The 19,456-nt window shown below is 43.1% G+C and overlaps 1 protein-coding gene across 3 annotated transcripts in view; it reads right to left on the bottom strand.

Moving 5' to 3' along the window:
• Positions 1 to 16,706, bottom strand: part of LOC111153805 (sorting nexin 19) — a 40,646-nt gene extending 23,940 nt beyond the window's left edge. The window contains exons 1-8 of one of the 3 annotated variants that reach the window (XM_022513048.1): positions 14,509 to 16,706; positions 12,213 to 12,351; positions 10,801 to 10,901; positions 10,573 to 10,692; positions 8,548 to 8,678; positions 7,184 to 7,280; positions 6,576 to 6,756; positions 3,777 to 3,906 (exon numbers count right to left, since the gene is read on the bottom strand). In XM_022513048.1, the coding sequence (XP_022368756.1) occupies positions 3,777 to 3,906; positions 6,576 to 6,756; positions 7,184 to 7,280; positions 8,548 to 8,678; positions 10,573 to 10,692; positions 10,801 to 10,901; positions 12,213 to 12,351; positions 14,509 to 16,212 (2,603 nt within the window). In that variant the 5' untranslated portion in view covers positions 16,213 to 16,706. The remainder of the gene's footprint in view (positions 1 to 3,776; positions 3,907 to 6,575; positions 6,757 to 7,183; positions 7,281 to 8,547; positions 8,679 to 10,572; positions 10,693 to 10,800; positions 10,902 to 12,212; positions 12,352 to 14,508) is intronic. The other 2 variants (XM_022513050.1, XM_022513049.1) reach the window with 2 other exon arrangements.
• Between the last annotated feature and the right edge of the window lie 2,750 nt (positions 16,707 to 19,456).

Here is a 19,456-nt window from a genome sequence, read left to right as displayed (position 1 = left end):
CATGAGGAAAGGCACTACTTGATTCCAGCAGTTCTCCCCACCCATGTAACCAGTAATCCTAAAAAATACTACTGAACTCTGTGTACTTAACCTACGCTTGTCTGTGGTGGAAAGAGACGTAGGTGGTCTGCTTCCCAATGTAAGACACGGGAACACTCCGGTTATTGCTTTAACATATGAGCCCATTGGCACAAAGTCACCTTGAAAGGCCTTATGAAGTCTCTATTGGTTAGGTACTCTGTTCTGTGTTAACTCGGAGACAGGCACAGCGGGGACAATTGTAGCTCTGGCAGGAGACTAGTATAGAGTGGGCATCCTGAAGACACAAAAGCCATCCTGAAGACATAAAAGGAGCAAATTTGGGGCCACTAGCTGGAGAAATCTGAAAGAGAAAATACTTTTTATCCTTCCTTCCTTTTCCTGAAGTGTAAATATTAAGATGTAACATCTACTGGACACTTTTTATGAACCTGAACAGATTGATACTATTATTATTCCTATTTTCCAGATGAGGAAACCAAAGCTCAGAGAGATTAATCATAGCTGAGAAGTAGTATAAGATGTAGATAAGAATCTGGGCTTTGGACTACCTGGTTTTGATTTCTGGCTCCACCAGGCATTAGCCTAATGATCATGGATAAGGCCCTTGGTATTAAGCCCCAAGAGACTGTATAAAATGTGAAAAGTCAGGACTGAGTCCGTTTCATTCACTAATTGACCAGCCTGGAGCATAAAGGAGTCAGACCAAAACGATCTTCCAGCTGGACAGAGAGGTAAGAGTAGTTCAAGGTAAAGTGGATGAATGCTACAAACAGCCTGGACGACGGTCTACCAGTATGCTTATACCAGAGGGCACGATATATTTACTTCTGCACATCTCATCTGCTCCATTTTATCTCTGTCTCTTCCCTATCTCTAGAGAATTTATAATCATTACTCACTGAGGTAAACGCAATCTGGCTTAGAATTCTCAGTCTGAAATTTCCTTGTATTTAATTTCCCATAGAACCCTAACTATGTAAGATACTACTTTTTCAGTGATCTGTCTGTAATTCTCAAATATATTTCTCTCTCCTTACCTGGTACTGGCTTAGCCCTTTAATATTCTGAGTTGTTCACACTTTAGTAACATTCATATATTTAATATAAGAATCTTAATCTTTTTATAAAATTTCTACTGACTCATCTATACTTTTCTGTTCCTCTGAATAATTTCTTATGTTTTGAAACCAATTCATCAAGCAAATGACTTCAAGGACAGAGGGTAATCAATTATCACATACTAGCTAGTTTTAGAATCTTCCAGTTTTTGGAAAGCAACTGGGAGACCAGCAAGGGGAAACTTAATAGAGGAAGAAAGAAATGAAGGGTCGGTTAGCAATATTCACAGATGACTGAATAAAATACAGAGACTTGACTTCAAATATGAAGGTAATGAGAAAGGAAATGTTTATTCTATTCTCTAACATTTAATGAACACCTTCTATGTCCTGGGTCCCGTGTAAGTTGCTGTGGATATATAGCCACGTCCAATCCTTAAAGAACTGATAGTCTAGTGCAAAGTTTCTCACCTTTGCACTACTGATATTTTGGGTAGGATGATTCATTGTTGTTTGGGGCAGGGGGCAGGGGGGAGAATGCTGTTCTGTGTAGTGTAGAATGTTTAGCAGCATCCCTGGCCTCTACCCACTAGATGAAATAGCTTTCTGCCTCTCTTCTCAGTTGTGACAAACAAAAATATCTCCAGATGTTCCAAAGAACCCTGGGAGAAAATTGCCCCCAACTTGAGGACCTCTAGTTTAGGGAAAGAAAATCATTTCTCTATATACTGTAATAAGTATAATCATCAGAACTTTGAGAGTAAAAAAGAGAGCTCCTTAGTTCTGGAGGAAGGTGGGAGAGGATTCACAGAATAAATGACATTTAATGCTTAATTTTTTTGAAAAATATTTAGTAGTAGGCCAAGCAGACAAGAAAAGGGAGAGTTTTGGACATAGGGAAGGAGAAAGAATGAGAGAGATAGAATGAGGAGGAGAAGAATGAACAGAGAAAGACCATTCTGGTAGAGATAAGAGGATGAATAAAGACCTGAAGAAAGAGAGACCACAGAGTGTACGGGCCATGATGAATGGTTTGCATGGGGAAGAATTAGAAATAAGGCTGGGACCAAGCCATGTCACATAGGAAAGGAGAAATCTTAATATGATAAATATATATTTAAACACAGTGGAGCCCTTTCTCAAACAAAATATAACCCAGATCCCAGCCATTACACTGACCAAAATGAAATTTCTTTGATTAGATCATGGTCCACCCAGTTTTCCCTTAGCTTCTAAAGCACCTCTGTGGAACCCCTACAACTCTGGGAAACATAGTAGAAAAATCACTTTGGTAGGCAATAGGGCACAACTGAAGGATATTAAGTGCAGACTATATATTCATATTTGCTTTTTGGAAAAAGCACTCTAGTGGCAGAGCTGAATATGGAGGGACAAGGGGGAAAGTCAAAAGGCATGGCGACTAGTCAGCATTTTATATGTGGGTTTCGCTTGGAGACCAGTTGTCAGCTACAATATGTAGGGAAAAGCACATTGGCTTTGGAGTTATACACATCTAGCTTCAAAGTCCAGGTGTCATTAACTATGACCTTATGTATGCTAGCTGACCTTGCCAACCTCTATTTACTTCTATAAAATGGGACTGCCTACCTCACTTGGCTGCTACAAGAAAATATATGTACATAGAAGTCAGGTGCTGGCATATGATGAGCACTGAGCAAATATAAAAGTGCATTTTCTTCTTTCACTAGGTCTTTTTATTATTAAGCTCCTGAAGCTTCTCTGATCTTAAGTAACTCTGAGAGTGGGAGGGGAGCTTTACTTGCTCCTTGTTAATGGATTTTCTACTCGTAGAATGGACACATTAATTCTGTTTTTAAAAAGAGTTTTTCTTTTTGGAGTGACCTATTATCATGAGCCACATGCTAACAGAAGACGTCCAGAATTTGACTTCTTACTTTCGGATCTGTCAGGATGTCTCAAAAGGGAGAAATCAAAACAAGAATGGTCAAAACACAAGCATTGTGTATACCTGTCTGGTTCTGAGACTGTGTCTCTGACCATCCTGAGTTTAGCAGAGTTTGTGTCAGTTTCATGGTTAGGAAGTCAGCAGCTAAAAACTCCATCCATATGCAGATCTTTTAGGAGATGCAAGTGGTATTGGGATCACAGTCCATGTTTTATATACAAGAATACTTTTACTCCTTACCATCCTGTGTAAATACTTCTTTAGTTGTGAATGTTTACACACCTTTTGGAGAAAACAATCTTTATTTTCAGAGATCTGATCTGTTTTCTCCTTGTCTCATTGTTTATCATCACAGTAAATATATACTGTCAGTGAAGAGCAATGTCCATTGCAACAAGTTGGAAGGTATAGGTCTAGGGGGTATAACTGGGTGGAGAATTGATGCCCGATTAGGAAGAGTTGAGGTGAAGTGTTTTAAGATTACAGACAGTGTAACTCAGTGGATTATGCCAGAAGTCTTACAGAAGCAGACCCATTTATACTTTAGACGTTGAGGTGATTAACACAAGCCTTTTGGTACTCTTCAGGCAGTCTTCATCCCTCTGCACCTATGACAGAGTCTCTGTCTTTCCTCATGACTGCAGCTTTCCTGGACTCTACACTTTCCCTCTCCAGTGCAGAATTCAGCATCATATCCAACCCCTGTCCAATCTGAGACTCTAATACGATGAAGAACTCTGCCATCTTACCTCTGAACTAAGGTCCCAAATACAAGATGAAGAACTTTCTGAATGTTTTCTGTACATAGCCATCTCCACTGTTCCATCAGCAGCAAGAGGAGCAGATCTAGGGCTGTGTCAGCTAGCTCTGTCTCTGCTCCTGGGGAATGAAAAGGCATCAAAAGTAACTCAGGGGGTACTTGGGTGGCTCAGTGGGTTAAAAACTCTGCCTTCAGCTCGGGTCATGATCCCACAATCCTGGAATCGAGCCCCGCATCGGGCTCCTGCTCAGCAGGGAAGCTGGTTCCCCCTTTTTCTCTCTGCCTGCCTCTCTGCCTACTTGTGATCTCTGTCTCTCAAATAAAAAAAATCTTAAAAAAAAAAAAAAAAAAAAAAAAAGTAACTCAGAAGAGACCCATTCTGGAGGAACATATTTCAATGCACCGGGTCTTCACCGTTTTATCAATCATCTTGTATTTCTGTAATTCTTCTGTACTCAAATCAAGAGATGGTTTATTTTATATCTAAGAAGTTCAGTGACAGGCTCTGTATTTCTTTATAATTCTTTGTTTATATTCCTTAGTCACTCAGTAATATTTATCTTTCTAAAAGATTTTGCACATAATTATTTTGCCTATCTAGCTTCTGTTTCTTTTGTACTTCCCCAGCAGGAACTGAATACATTCTATTCCAAGTAACTGCTCCCAAATAATGACTAACTGAAACTGGCAAGGTCCAGTCTCTTCCATTCTTATATTCCACTGGCCTCCACAAAGCATCATAGAAATGTTGTGGGCAACAGATTTGGGGAAAGTTTTGGGATTCATTCCCCTGTAAACAAGTTGCTTTGAAAGTATCTCCATTACACAGAGCTACTGGGTTGGGATCCAGAAGGCTTTAGTTTTTGGTTTTGAGGTAACAAGTGGTTTGAGGAAGAACACTCCACCTTTGGTAACATATGCCATAACAATGACTGATTTCTTTCCTCTCTCAAAGACTGGAAAGACCACAAGTGACTTCACACCCATGCTAAGCTGAAGTCTCCTGAACAGATGTACTTTATGGATGGAAGCATCCGTTCTTTAACCCCTTTCAGGGGGCCCCATGTCATCTGTGATTTGCTTCCTAGGAGATGTCCCCTGGAATACATAATGTTCCAGAATGAATCTCAGCAATCTGGTGCTACTGCTGTGATTAATATCATAATTAATCATCAACAATAATTTTGTTAGTCTAGGACCAAAGGGTATTGTCTCAGCCAGCTTGCCCAAGCTCTCTTCCCTGAAGGGCTCTTTAGGACATTAATAACTTCAGATTTGGATGAATCTTTGAGAACCAAATCCTACTTTTTTCTTAATCCCATCTAATATCTCTCTCTCTCTCTCTCTCCCTCTATATATACATATACATATATATATATATATAATTATTATTATTTTTTTTTCTGCACTGCATTTCAAGGGAGCATGGGAACTGGTATGTTTATTTCCAGTCATTTCTCAAAGACAGGATATTCAGTTCCTTGGGAAACAGTACCATGCAGAGCATTAGCCACCCTTCTGGATTTTATGATTTTCTCAGGTTTAGCATTTACCTAGAGCTGCCACCATGTGGTGACAGCCTGTCATAGCAGTAAAAAATAAGAAAGGAAACAGAGGGAAGAGAAAGAGTCCTCTGGAAGAAAACGCTGTTTCGCACCATGTGAGCATTTTGTTTCTCAGGACTAGAAGAAAACCTCACACATAAACTATACCCTTAGAGATATGATATTCAAAATTTACAGGCTTGACTTTCTCTTATTTTTAACTTCCTACAGCTCTCTGATGCTTTTGCTGTTTTAACACTTCATTTACTTAACCAGTGAGATATGTGGGTTTTTTCACACAGTTAAGCTGAGGTCCATAAAGCAGAGGTCAGGTGACTGTTCAAGTACACTTGAGAAACAATGCTGAAATCAGTTTTTTTCTCCCCTCTTTCCCCCAGGATTTTATGATCTTTTCTTTTTAGTGGGAGACTATCTTAGTGGAACTGAAAACTTATTTTTATAAGTTCTAGCTCAGCAAACATACTAATACCCAAGGCTCCCAAGTCTTCCTCTGTAAAAAAAAAACCTGCATTTTTTTTTTGAGAAGCAAATCTCCCTGTCCTCACCTCTTCTCCCTTCCTGCTCTATGCTGGGGAACCGGGTGGCGTCATTTGTTATGGTAGTAAATAAAACAGAAGGAAAAGATCCAGGGAAAAGGGAGAATTCCATCTTGAGCTTCAGTTGCTCTATGGTACATCAAAGTGGAGATTTCTGGTAAGCAAGTGGAAATATGACATCTAGTATTTCGGACTCGTCAGCACATGTTAGACTTAAAATCAAGAGTACAAATGAGATCACTCAGGGGGAGTATACAGAGTAAGAAGAGAGAGCCAAAAATAAAGTTCTGGAAGGCTACTAAGGGAACCAACAAAGGGGACTGAGAAGAGATCACAAGAGAGGTAGAAAGAAAACCAGGAAAGGGGTACCAAAGACACAAAAGAAAGTTCGTAGGTCAAGGGAGTCCAAAGATGCCAAACCATGGCAAAAATAACAAGATAATATTATAATCATGGATCTTATTTTGCTGGACCAGAACTCCCTGTTTTTGTCCCCTGCTCCTGTTTGACTCAGCTCTGGGGACTGTGTCAAATTCTTCTTTGTATCCCAGGACTCAGCACAGTCCCTCAAACACCGGTGTTTAACACATGGCTTGCTTATCTGAACACAAAAGAAATTACATCAATGAATCCTGACTGTCACACCCTGCCTCCCTTCTCTGTGGGAACAGAGATCTTGTCACGTACCTGGATCACCACTACGGAGATCGTGGGTGGGCACAGCTGCATCAGACAAGTAACCATCCATACAACCTTTAGGGATTTGTTCTGGATCTTTTCCTGGGGCTTCTGCTGGCTGCATTTCTAATAACTTTGTCTGTTTTTCAATAAAGGATTCCATCACAGACGTGGATAGGATTTCTGACTCCTGAAGAAAGTGCCAGTGTCGTATCACATAAAGAATGAAGAAAATAGGAGAGTAACCACAGCCTTTCAGCTTCTTCCTATTCCTTCCCTGCACTAAGTTTCATGAGTATAGAACCCAACTAACTCTGTGGCCACCTTTGGAAACTTTTCACTTTCTACCTAAATCCCAAGTAAAACAATGCCTTTGTATTCTCATTCACTGCAAATACATTTGGGTCCTTTATTCTCTCCCAGGAACTGGCCTTCCTTTTCATTCTGCCATCTTTTATTATAAGCCCATGACCCTTGAGTTTAGAATAAAAACTAGAGATCTAGATGCTGGTTAAGTCCTTTAGCAAGGCACCTTTATCTCTCCTGACTTTGGAGAATGTAACTGCAGGATCAACATCCCAGCTATTAATTCCAGGAGTTATCTAGGAACTTCTTACCACATTGCCTTCCTGGAGACCATAGAGAATCTTCTCAGGTACCTCAGTGATATTCAGTGCTGGAGCAATCTTACTGGAGGAGAACCTCAATCTGGACCTGGTATTGACACAAAAGAGCAGAAACAACATAATTTATGGCTTTGATCTCCAAACAAAGGGCTGACAAGTATTAATACCTTAAAACAAGAACACCCATACTTATTCTTGGGAGCTTACTATGATCAGAGTTGCCAGGAGAGACCTGGTCCTGAAATTCCCAAAATGATATACATTCTGGCAGTTCTTAATACATAGCGCAACCACTGCACTAAGCTATGTCCACAATGCATTTGTGAAAAGGCTTTTGCTAATGTAAAATAGGGGCCAGCTATCCTGGTTGTATTCCCACAAGCTAAAAAATGGCTAGCATATACTATCTACTCATTAAAAATTTGTTGGAGATTAAATTGACAAGTGGCATAAACCAAAATTTTTGTTGCCGTTGTTCGTGCCCTTTTCATACATCCACTTACTCTCCCAGTGTTCCAAATAAAAGTAGGGAAGGACCACAAGTGCTAACCTCATATTTCAAGGCTCTTATAAGCACAGATATCACAGTCATCCTTCAAAATATGGGCTCAGTTAAAAAAGGCTAAAAACTGTTATTGCTGGTCCATGAGACACGAACATAGATAAAGAGAGTCAGGCAGACATACAGAAACAGACATACAAACTCTCCACCCTTCCCTCTCCCTCCTCCAACACACGCACACACACACACACATTCTCTTTCACTCACTCACTCACTCACTCTTTCTCTTCATAATGGTCCAGGTACAGATATGAAGTCTGCAGTCAGGGGTAAGTGTGATGCCCTTCCCTTCCACATGTTGGTTTTGGAAGGGTAAATGTGGGACCCTAGTGCAGGACAGAATAGCCTAAAATAGGCCCTATATGTGTCCATGCTGGCCCTTTCCTGTTTATTGCTAGTATGTGCATCTTCTGAGCTAAGATTTCCAGAAATGATGACAGAGATCAGTTATAAGTCTTAGTTCTTAATAGGAAAGAAACATCTCAATTTTCCAGGAAAATAGAAAAGGAGAACATCCATATTCTACAGTTTTCCTTCTAGTCAAAACTCCATGGTCAGTTTAAGCCCTGGGTTCCCATGGCAAGACAACCATTTAGCAGGGATACCTATGCTGGATCTCAGGCTCCTTTGGGATGAGCACTGAGGAGTGTGGGGTCTGGCTTTGTATAAAAACTGGTATGTATGACCCATCTCCTCTCTCCTAGGGCCAGAAAGTGGGGATAGACTTTGGCTGAGGACTGGCAATCATCCTGAGAATTGGAAAGGGTCCCCGCGTGACCGAAGGGCTTCTCACTTGCTGGGCTTCTTGCCTTCTGTCTGGGGCTTGGTTTCTGTCTCGGCCTCACTCAGCTCTTCTGTGGGGCTCTGGGGTTCGGAGCGAGGAAATGCTGTCTTCAGTGTATCCACGATAGCACTTACCACCATCTGCAGGGGTCAGAGGTGCAGGGTCAGACAGAAACCACCAAATGAGCAGTTGTCTCATGGTGCTTTATGCAATGAAGATGAGCAGATAGCCGGGCTAGCTAGTGGAGCCTTTTCATCAGCATAGTCAGATACCAGACAGATTTCCTGGCAACTATCCCCCCTTTTCTCGGTGGCCATAAAAATCTGCTTCCTCACAGAGTTAAGACAAACAATGCCATGGGAAAAGAAGCCAAAACAAACAATGAGATAAATAAAAAGCTGGGAGTTCTGCAGGCGGGTGAAATACTTTTCATTTTTCAATTTCTTTTCTTGCATATGAAGAAATGATTTTTAGTTTCCAAATCAATAATACTTTCACTAAGATATGAATAAATGGAAGTGATATAGGTAGGAATATATGGAAAAGAGAAAGAGTAAAGATTATCAAATAAGAAATACGTTCTAGAAGCATATATAATATTAACATGCTCAGAGTAATTCACAGAGTAAAGAACTGTTTTTTTCAGTTAATTCACACAATTTCTCTTCTTTACAGAAAGAGTAACAAAAATTACTCATGTCAAAATTAAGGAATAATTGATAAGAGTTGATATAAACTAGTCGTAAAGACCAAATAAAACAATCCTCACTGAAGAGCAAGAGTTGTGTATATTTTTCAGAATGGAAAAACGGCACATAGATATGTGCTAAAAAGGAAAATTCACGAATGAAACCCTAAAATACCAAAGAAGTAAAAAGAAATCTTTACTTTTCCTTCGGTGCTCCTTGCTAATTAACACTGCTGGCTTCCAGCAGCATCACGCCTTCCTTAATTCATGCCTGTGTTTATCCTCTACAAAGAACATAGCTAGCACAGCTGAGACAAGGCTGAAGTGGTGGGGTAAGATGACGATAAAGCACAGGGGTAACAAACCAGGGAAAAAACAAGAGGACAGCATGAATAGATAATGCAGCTTAGAAAATTTAACTTGTTCTCAAGGCTTACAAAATTGTAGTTGTGGGGAGGGTTCTTAACTGCTCTGTTCACTCTTGTATCACCAGCAGTTAGTCCTGTTCATGGTCAAGCTCATACTTGACCAGGGAAGCAGTAAGTGGCTGGTAAGTCAGTGAGTGAACACATCTGTGTGGATGGACACATCCTCATGGAATTCTGGGAATTCTACTTCATCCCTCCCTTTTCAGTTTGCAGCTTTTTCTTCATAGCAATGAATGTCTCCTAATCCCTACCATGATATTCCACTTTTTCATTTTATCCCCTGAAATCTAGAGAGAGACCCACCTTCTGCAATGAGTCAGTGGTTTCTAACCTTTTTAAACACATGCCATTTTTGGATAAACATAAACTTCAGACTTGTGCCCTGGAGACTCTAAAATCAGCTGGTAATCACTGCTTACAGGATATAATGTGTTGTACACATGCCCTCCTCCTACCATCTCCAAAGGTTCTGAGCTAACCTCTTAAAAAAAGTATAATTCTTTCCATGCTCTGTTCTCCAACAGAGAGTCACCACACCAGTCTAAATCCAGCTTAGTGTCCTGTCTTGGGGCTCTTTTTCCTGAGTGACCAACACCAGGAATGATCCTTACCTCCAGGAGACTTTTCTGCCACCACCGATTTATGGAGGTACAGATCTATCCTTAACTTCCTCCACTGAATAACAATGTCATAATATTGCCTTGGAGATGTGTGTACATATATAGTGTCATAGTTGCCCACTATAATTCAGCAAAGTGATGGTCCAACCAATATATGCAACAGGTCTTAAAAATTCTCATCCACGTTCCATGGACTCCTCTCTGCTGTCTCTCCCCACCCCCAAAACTCCTTTATTTTTTAATCCTTGCATACACTCTGGTGAGAAACTAAAGCTGAGCACAGTGGCCCTGCTGGTACCTTGTCTATTCTGGACACCATGAATGGTTTCTTGACAAAGGCAATACGAGCATCTGTGTTCAGAGCAAGGAACTCCTGCATCTCCTCAGTGTTAGCGATCTCTGGAATGGCACAGAGTTGCTGCAAAAGACACAAGAAGGATTTCAAAGAGAAATTCTGGTCCCCAGGTCTTTCCAGGTTGGCTTGGAAATGAGAATGAGAACACAGCCAAAACAGAAGGATGCTGACCTTTAGAAAGGATTCCAGGAGGCTCTTTCGGGCTTCTACTCTGTCACTATCCATGTTGCCAAATGGAAGATCCGGAAAGAGCTTTTTAGGACCCTTCACGTCTTAAAAAAACAAAAACACAAACTCATTCACTTAACATTTACTGAGAGATATTCCATATAAGATACATACATAAGATACATAAGAAAACAGAATGGTTGAATATATTCCTAATATTTTATTTTGTTTTTTTTATTTAGGGAGTTCCAAATATATCCAAAGGATATAGTACATACAGTCTACTCTTGTTATCAGCATTCAGGATAAGGTAGAGGAAGCCTTATGCCTCAGGAGTTACAAATGAGGGCCCTAAAGTCCAGCTGCCCAAGTTTAAATTTTAGCTCCAATCCCTACTATGAGAATGACCTTCAGCAAGTTGCCTAATCCTTCTTTGACTTTTCTCTCTGTAAAGTGGGGATAATGACAGTTATCTATCCCATAAGCTGTTCAGAGAATTAAGTGAGCTAATATGTGTAAAGTACTTAGAAGAGAACCTGGTAAAAGTTTTCAAGCTCAGTTCAGTGGTAACTATTATTATTAAGAAAGAAAATGCAGGGACGCCTGGGTGGCTCAATGGGTTAAAGCCTCTGCCTTCGGATCCAGTCATGATCCTGAGGTCCTGGGATCAAGCCCTCCATCGGGCTCTCTGCTCAGCAGGGAGCCTGCTTCCCTTCCTCTCTCTCTCTCTGCGTGCCTCTTTGCCTACTTCTGATCTCTGTCTAGCAAATAAATAAATAAAATCTTAAAAAAAAACAAAAAGAAAGAAATAAAATGCATTACTGAAATCCCCAACTTATGCCTAAACTTATTAAAAGGTTTATTTGGGTAATCATCAGTTTTGTAGGTTTTTTTTTGTTTGTTTGTTTTGTTTTGTTTTTTTAACAAAGTAGCTGGCTTACTAGCTTATTTTTAGAGTAAATTTTATTACATTTTCTTACTGTTTCTGTGCCTTATGGGTGTCAAATAGCAAACACACAAAAAGCCTGGTTGTTAAAGGAAGGATGGCAAGTATTTCTGGATACTATTTTAATATTTAAGAGCAATCCATGTCTGCATGCATGTGGAAAAGTTGATTTAACTCCTTACGCTACCTCACGGACACACGTAGAAATGTGAAAGTTTCTTAAGCTTAAACTAGATGGGCCACAGAACAAAGCATTAAATGGCAAAGAAGTGCCTCAGAAAGAGTGTGGTCAGTGCTATCCAGCACTAAAACCCAAAACATATGAAAGCAAACTGGCAGAACACAGGCCCCTTGTTGCTGTGTTCTCCTCCTCTATCCCTCCTCACAAACTAATAGGCCTCCAGCCTCTCAGATCAGGGGGCTAGATGTGTAAAGCAAGCAGGCAGTCTGGGCTGGGGAAACTCCTGACTTTTGATGAACTTTCGGAGATCTGATTTCTCCTCCAGACGAGTCTGTAGATTCAGGAACTCGCGGTAGCGGCGATTCACAGTGTGGTAGGCCACCTGCTGCAGGCCACTGCTGTTCTCACCATCCAGGGCCGTCTCATACTGTTGAATGAACACATTTGTTTAGGGCATCAGCTCAATGGCCACAAAGTAAGAGCACAGTAGAGGTAAAGGGAGGGAAAAGTTTCTATTCTCTTTATTTCTTCCTTTTCTTTTTAAAAATTTATTTGACAGAGAGCGACTCATACACAAGTAGGCAGAGTGGCAGGCAGAGGGAGAAGCATAATCCCACTAGGCAGGGGCTCAATCCCAGAACCCTGGAATCATGACCTGATCCAAAGGCAGAAGCTTAACTGTTACTGAGCCACCCAAGTGCCCCATTTCTGAACCTACTAGATCCGACTGCTGCTCTGAGTTGCAATAAATAACTTGAATTCCCAGGATAGCTGAATTAAGGAATGAGATGTGCTCCCTAACATATGTGGCCCAGAAAGAGAAATGAGTTTTGCTATTCTCCATTCCCTCTTTCCCCCTCAAAACCCCTTCCTACAAACACTTTCTTTACTTATAAAACAGCTATAAGGCTCCTGGGTGGCACAGGCAGTTAAGGGTCCGACTCTTGGTTTCAGCTCAGGTTTTGACCTCACAGCCATTGGATCGAGTCCTGCGTCAGGCTCCACGCTTGGAGTGAATTCTGCTTGTGATGGTCTCTCCCTCTCCCTCTGCTCCACCCACTTATCTTTCTCTCTCTGAAATAAATAAATCTTTTAAAAAAATGGCTATATTAATATTTTTCGAATCTCAAAGAGTATAAGACAGAAGGTACAAGAGCACCTCTTTCACTCCTAAATTATAGGTTGGACATTATAAAAGGATAACCATTTGCCATTATACTTGACCAGTGATTATTTATGTTAGTTAGGGGAAAGAACAAATAATCCAAAACAGCTGATGAATAAAATCACTTGTTTGCCTGGAATGCATTAGAGGAACATGTGTTTTTGTTTTGCTTTGGGCAGATTAATTATTATTCTTGGAGCTAATTTTTTTTTTTTCCCTAAGCACATATCATCTGTATGATTGGAAGTCACATGAATACTGGAGATGTTGTAAGGGGTCAAAGTTCCCTGTCTTCATATGTGTGGAGGGCCAGTATGTGGGAAAAGAGAACTCGTACTGAATGTTCCCCCAGAGCAAACACCCTGAGCAGCATGAAAGGTGCAACTCAGTGCAGGGTAGACTTTTTGACAGAGTAGTTAAGATATAATGAAATGATGTGCAAGAACTATGTATGTACTTGTTCTCATTAGGGGTAGGTTACCATTATTGTTTGGAGGAGGTATTATATTGTGGGACAAGTGATGGAGCAAATGATCTCTTTGTTGGTGGGGTTTAAGACTGTATTAAAATTTTCTAGAGTCAGAGCGAAGTATTCATCATGAACTGACATAAGCAAAGTAGTAGTCCCTCAGACCAGCACGGCAAAGGAAAGGCCTGGGTAAGAGACCCAGACAGAATTCAGGGTGGGGCTCTCAATCCTGGAGCACCTGGGAGCTTCTGTGGAAAGGTCTGCTCCCTGAGTGACACTAACAACACACATATATTTCCAAACCTGGCTACTTCTTAAAAATCAGTTGGGCTTCTTTTTAAATAGATTCCGATAGGCTCTGATAGAGCTGAATGAGAATTTACAAAAATACCCTCTTCTGGTGAATGGGAGGCAGTCTACCCTAACGCATTTCAGGGAGCCGCTGCTGTAACTGAATTCACCATCTAATACATGAACCCCTTCGTATCATCTCTGCCAAGTAGTTCCTACTTCTGTGCTTAAACACCTCTGGGAATGAGGAAGCTGTTACACCTTCTGAGACGTTGTATGTATATAAGTATATATATATTTCCTAAACAAAGTACAAAAGATACTAGTAATTAAAAAAGGAAAAAAAGAAATTAACAGGGAGGTTCGGAAAGAGAATTTCTGGACAAGCCTCTATATTGGAACCACTGAAAAATATGAGCCTCAGTATCCTAAGAACCCTGAGATTCTAGGATTGTTTGCATAGATACTAAAGATACCAACTAAAGATACCAACTCTGCTTTACAAATGATCTTCAGACCATTCACATATAGACTGCTGAATTGAACATAGTAAATGAAGAGTAGCCTCTCTCCTTCAGAACACTAGCTTCATTGGCTCTGCTCTCCAAACCCATTCCCAGCCCAGAGTGGGTGACCGACCGTAATTCTAATCCTGTTACCTTCACTGTGTAGAGTGTGTATGGGTGGAATCCAGTGCCACTGTGCTCTCGAGCAGTAATGGTACCAGTGATACGAAGGTTCTGGATGACAACTGGGCCATCTGGACTGCTCAGGGGCTCAAAGCTGAAGGTGGCTGAGGTGAGAGGACCGGTTGGAGAAGAGGAAAGCAGAACCTGTGGCAGACTAGGATCCACAGAGCTCACGTCATTGGTGAGATCCTTCTCTAAGCCTGAGGGTCGTGGGAGGCAGGTCCTTTCTGGATCTGTCAGCAAAGCTGTAAGAGAGGTGACATCTCCTTGTTCCACTTCCTTGTCTGCTGTGTCAATGTGGATCTCTGGGCAGGAAGTCAGCATGGAGACTAGCAGCCCTGTCTCTGTTTCTGTTCTTGGACCCTCCTCGGGCTCTGCTCCCTCAATTCCTTCAGATCCCTCAATATCCTTAGACTCCAGAGACTGGGGACCCTCCAGGGCACACAGGGCATCCTGGATCCTGTCAGAGAGGAAGTTGCCTGGGGTCATGAGCATGATGGTTTCCTTGCTCAGCTCGGACAATGGAGACTCCAGCTCTGTGTCTTCACATAAAAACAAAGGGCCTCGAATATCTGGCTGCAGGAAATGAGATGAGTTGTTTCCTATTTTTCTCTCTTCTGGCATGCCACCCAGTTCTCCCTCTATTGCTTCACGGCCTTCTTCAACTTCTGGGGAGTGGTGGGAAGGCCCATCTGGCTCACTACAGTTTAGTAGCACTGGCGCTGCTGCTGGAGAAGGGGCTCTCACTTCCGGGAGGCTCTGTACCTCAACAATCAGTGGCAGAGATGTGGGCACTGAGGGCTTTTCCAGGGCACTGGCTGGGGAAGTCGATTTAACCACCGCTGTCGGATTATTTCTGGCCTTGGAAAAGATGCCCACAAGTACAAGGTGGATCCAGTCAGGATCTGACAGCCTGCTGATCAGTGGTAAGATTACATTGCAAGTAATGAGTTCTACCACGACATGGCGACCGGTCCGGGTCTCCAAGTGGGGCTTTGGCACTAGTCCTTGAAGCAACAAATTTACAATGCCACGTGTATAGGTGACCTCAGTGGTGACGCTCTGTACAGCAGGATGTGGGGCAGCAGCTCGGCAGTAAGCCTCCCAGAGCTGGGAGGGCTCAACGGTACCACTCTGCTTCCCAGCCAGGGCTTCCTTCGCCTGAATATAGCTCTGCAGGTGACAACCGCAGAGAGTCAGAACCCTCTGTGCAAGAGCATGACTGTCCACCATGCCCATCCTCCTCCGGAGCTCCTGGACCAACCCTCTCATGGCAGCCTCCATTTCTTCCTCAAAGGCTGGCTCCTGGCTCACAGTGCGATACCACGATGACACAAAGTCCCGCATAATCATCTGGATGGTGCGGTCGATCTCCTGTTCCAGTTGCCTCTCTGCCTCAGGGTTTGGAGGGCAGGTGGCCACTGGGATGAAGCGTTCCAGGTGCAATCGACCTGAAGCCCCCACAATGGCATTTGAGCCCAGCCATCCTCCCAGCACCACTAGCAATGCGGACAAAAGGCATAGGAGCCACACATTGACCAGAAAGTGGATGACCAGGAGCCAGCCGAGCACAATCCCCACAACCATCAGCTTCCGGCTACTCAGCAGGTTATTGAGGTTCCAGCTCGACCCAGCTGGAGCCTCTTGTAACGAGGACACTGTCGCCGCCTCCATGGCTGAAAAGGGCAGATGGCTACCCAGACGGTCGATCGCCCTCTACTTCACCTGAGTTCGGGAATGGGGCGTTAACTGTACGGAGACAAGGCTATCTGGGTTGCTATTCAGGGACCGGGGCAGGACTCTGGGTCCTCGGAGTCCTACACGCACTGCAAAGCCACAGAGGCAGCTGCGCTTCTCCCCCTCGCTCCAGCCCCTTCCAGCGGAGACGCCGCTCTCGGAGACTCCGAGGCCTTCATAATGCAGAGGTCGGAGAACCTCTGCACTGCCTGGGGAGGGCGGGGCAGGGCCTACGGCGCCCCTCACCCAACACTTACAGACGCCGAACACCGGGTCATACACCGCTGGGGGGGTCGCGCCCGGACCGAACCCCGATTTGTAGGGGACACAACAGTGTCTTCGCCGCCGCCCTCTGAGGAACTCTCCCCCAGGCTCGGTTCCCCGGGCGACTGCAATCAGCCGCCGGGTTTCTGTCACGGCTGCCGGCCGGCGGCTGCCGGCGACAACTTCCGGGTCGACGTCGGCAGAGCGGGGCATGCTGGGAGAACGGCCGCGCGCCCCCACGAGCGGCGCTGCGCGCGGCTCCCCCTGGTGGTGAGGATCGGCCGTGACACCACCAGCGGAAAGTGGTCTCCCAAACTCTTGCTTGAAGAAGCTGTGCTGAAGGGTGGGCTAAGTTCCCAAAGCCGTGTGGAGCACAGAGCGGCATTGCAGGCAGTAACCCTCGAAGACTGAGACTTCTAGTTTTATTAAATGGAGTCGGCCAGCATTTTTTACTGTTTAGGCAAACTCTCAGTAATCCAGTTTGTTTTAATCCCATGCGGGCATTTTTTTTATTGGCTTGATACATTTTAACATTTACCCCGCTCCCTCCTGGGGCCCCCCTGCAGCCCCCAATACACAGCTCGTGTACCTTGTTCTCAGGAATTGCAGAACACAAGGCGTACAAAGTTTATACAGAGATAGATTTTTTCCTTATATTTCACATACTCTGTAACAAAATCATATTTGGGACTTGGGGGTTATTTGCTGGTAGCATTACCCAAGCAATCAGATACCTTGAACATCTGCTGTATTCAATCACTGTGAATAGGTAATGTGGACGAATTGAGCAGTCCTTGTCCTCAAGGACCTGGCAGGTAGGGGCGCCTAGGTGGCTCAGTGGGTTGAGCAGCTGCCTTCAGCTCAGGTCATGATCCCAGGATCTTGGGATCCAGTCCCCGCATTCGGCTACCTGCTTCTCGGACAGCCTGCTTCTCCTTCTTCCTCTGCCTGCTGCTCTGCTTACTTGTGCTCTCTATTTCTTTGTCAAATAAATAAATAAAATCCTAAAACAAAACAAAACAAAACACAACAACAACAACAACAACACAGGACCTGGTAGCTCATTGGGGAGACAAGTTCCTGGATCATGAATGGGTAACTAATAACGCAAGTCAGTATGGTATATAGTAAAATGCAAAATCTTAGAGGTATTCAGGGAAAGGACAGATCACTGGGGCTTCCAGTGGTTTAGAGGGAACCTCACAGAGCAGGTAGTCTTTATGTTGGATCTTCAAGGGTGAGAGTTGGTTTCTAACCCCTTTCATGCTATCTTCCCCATTTCTCAAATAAATAGGAAAAGAAGGCAGAAGTAGAGATGTATTTTCAGACAGTCCTCAAATATATTTGCTTTGAAATCTACCCAGACAGAATTACCTACAGGAAGATCGAATACCTGACAGTAGAACTGACCGGTGTTAGAATGTGCCGGTGTCGTGTGAAGCCAGCTTTCTTCCCCATCTTGGTCCCCAGGAGCTCTGCTAGCAATGTGGCTATCCTTTTTATTTTGGCACAGGATGCATATAATTTGTATAAAGCTATTTATGATTACTCATCTTCAGCTTTCTCTATGATGTTAGCAGGGTTCATCATTATAGCCATTAGTTCCCAGAAGTTTAAAGGAACCTTCAGGCAAACTCCAACCAAAAACTGTGCCAACAAGAGGCAAACATATCGTAGCTTCTCTCATGCCTACTGTTGGGGCAACGATTTCTTTTGAATACAAAAGGAACCATCATTTAGACGTGAAGCATAGTTAATGCCTATCAATTCTAATACGAAGAGTTTGATTTAGGATCAGAATGTCCACGAAGCTGACTGGACACATCCCTGAGATGCCAGAATGTGGTCCAGTGTTTCCATGGTACAGACCACTTCACTGGTGTCTCCCTCCCACAAAAAAGGAATATAAGAAGTGGGTGCTGGTCCTTTGTCCTCCCAGACCATTTCATTGTCCTCAGTCAGAGGGACAGTTACATCGCAATGATGCTCTGGAGAAATATCCCTGCCATTTAACCAAGAACTAAAAGAAGTGGATGAGAGGGAGTCTAGTGTGATTCTGAAGATTTTCCTGTGATGGTTCAGAGAGAAAGTTTACTCTGCAGCATAATCTGGAGTGTTCAGGGCAGTAAGAAACTGACCTTGTAAGTGGGCACTGTGCCACCTGACCAGATGGTCTGGAGTACATAGGTAGCCAAGAGTGCCTTCCTGATTCTGAAGTGGATTTGATGAAATAGGACTCTCAGATGAACATGCCAGTGCACTTGTCATTTTGACTGGAATGAGTTTCTGCCTAGAGATCTGGGACCAGCCTGAGTCTCCAAACAGATTAATCACAGGGAGGAGGTGAGAGGCAGAACTGATGTTTGGTGATGGTCATGGTATGTATATGTGGTGGGAGGAAGCTTGTTGTCTGGCTATATCACTCACCATCTCACTAAGTCCTTCCTACTTTCCTTCTTACCATTTCTTAAAACATTATGGGCAAAGTGTTAGATGCATTAGAGATAATGAGACAAATAAGACACAGTAATTCACCTCAAGGGACTCGCAGTCTAGTTGAAAGAGAAAGACACATAAATCAATGTAACAAAACATTATCATAGGTGGTATGACAGTTGCAGTAGAAGAATGTATAATAAAATGGGAACATGAAGGAGGGTTGGTCAACCAGGGAATTGGGTGGTGTCAATAAAGTCTTCACAGAAAGTTGGAAAACATTGGAAAAAGATAAAGAAGTAAGTGAGTTATTTTAGGTGAATGGAGGATAGAGAGAGCAAGGGGAAGAGAGCAGGAAGGTCTGTTAGGAGAGGCCGAAGAGAGAAATAAGCAGGACAGTGAGAGCAAGGGGGAGGCACTCCAGCAAGGGGGCATGCTGGAGGCAGCTCATGCCACACCTCCATTTTCTTTCAAAAGCAGA

This window comes from Enhydra lutris, unplaced genomic scaffold (genome assembly GCF_002288905.1).
Source record: "Enhydra lutris kenyoni isolate GAN:26980312 unplaced genomic scaffold, ASM228890v2 scaffoldscaffold34, whole genome shotgun sequence".
In the NCBI taxonomy this organism is placed as follows: domain Eukaryota; kingdom Metazoa; phylum Chordata; class Mammalia; order Carnivora; family Mustelidae; genus Enhydra; species Enhydra lutris.
Note: the sequence above shows the minus strand (reverse complement) of the source record. Positions and strands in the feature narration are given on the sequence as shown.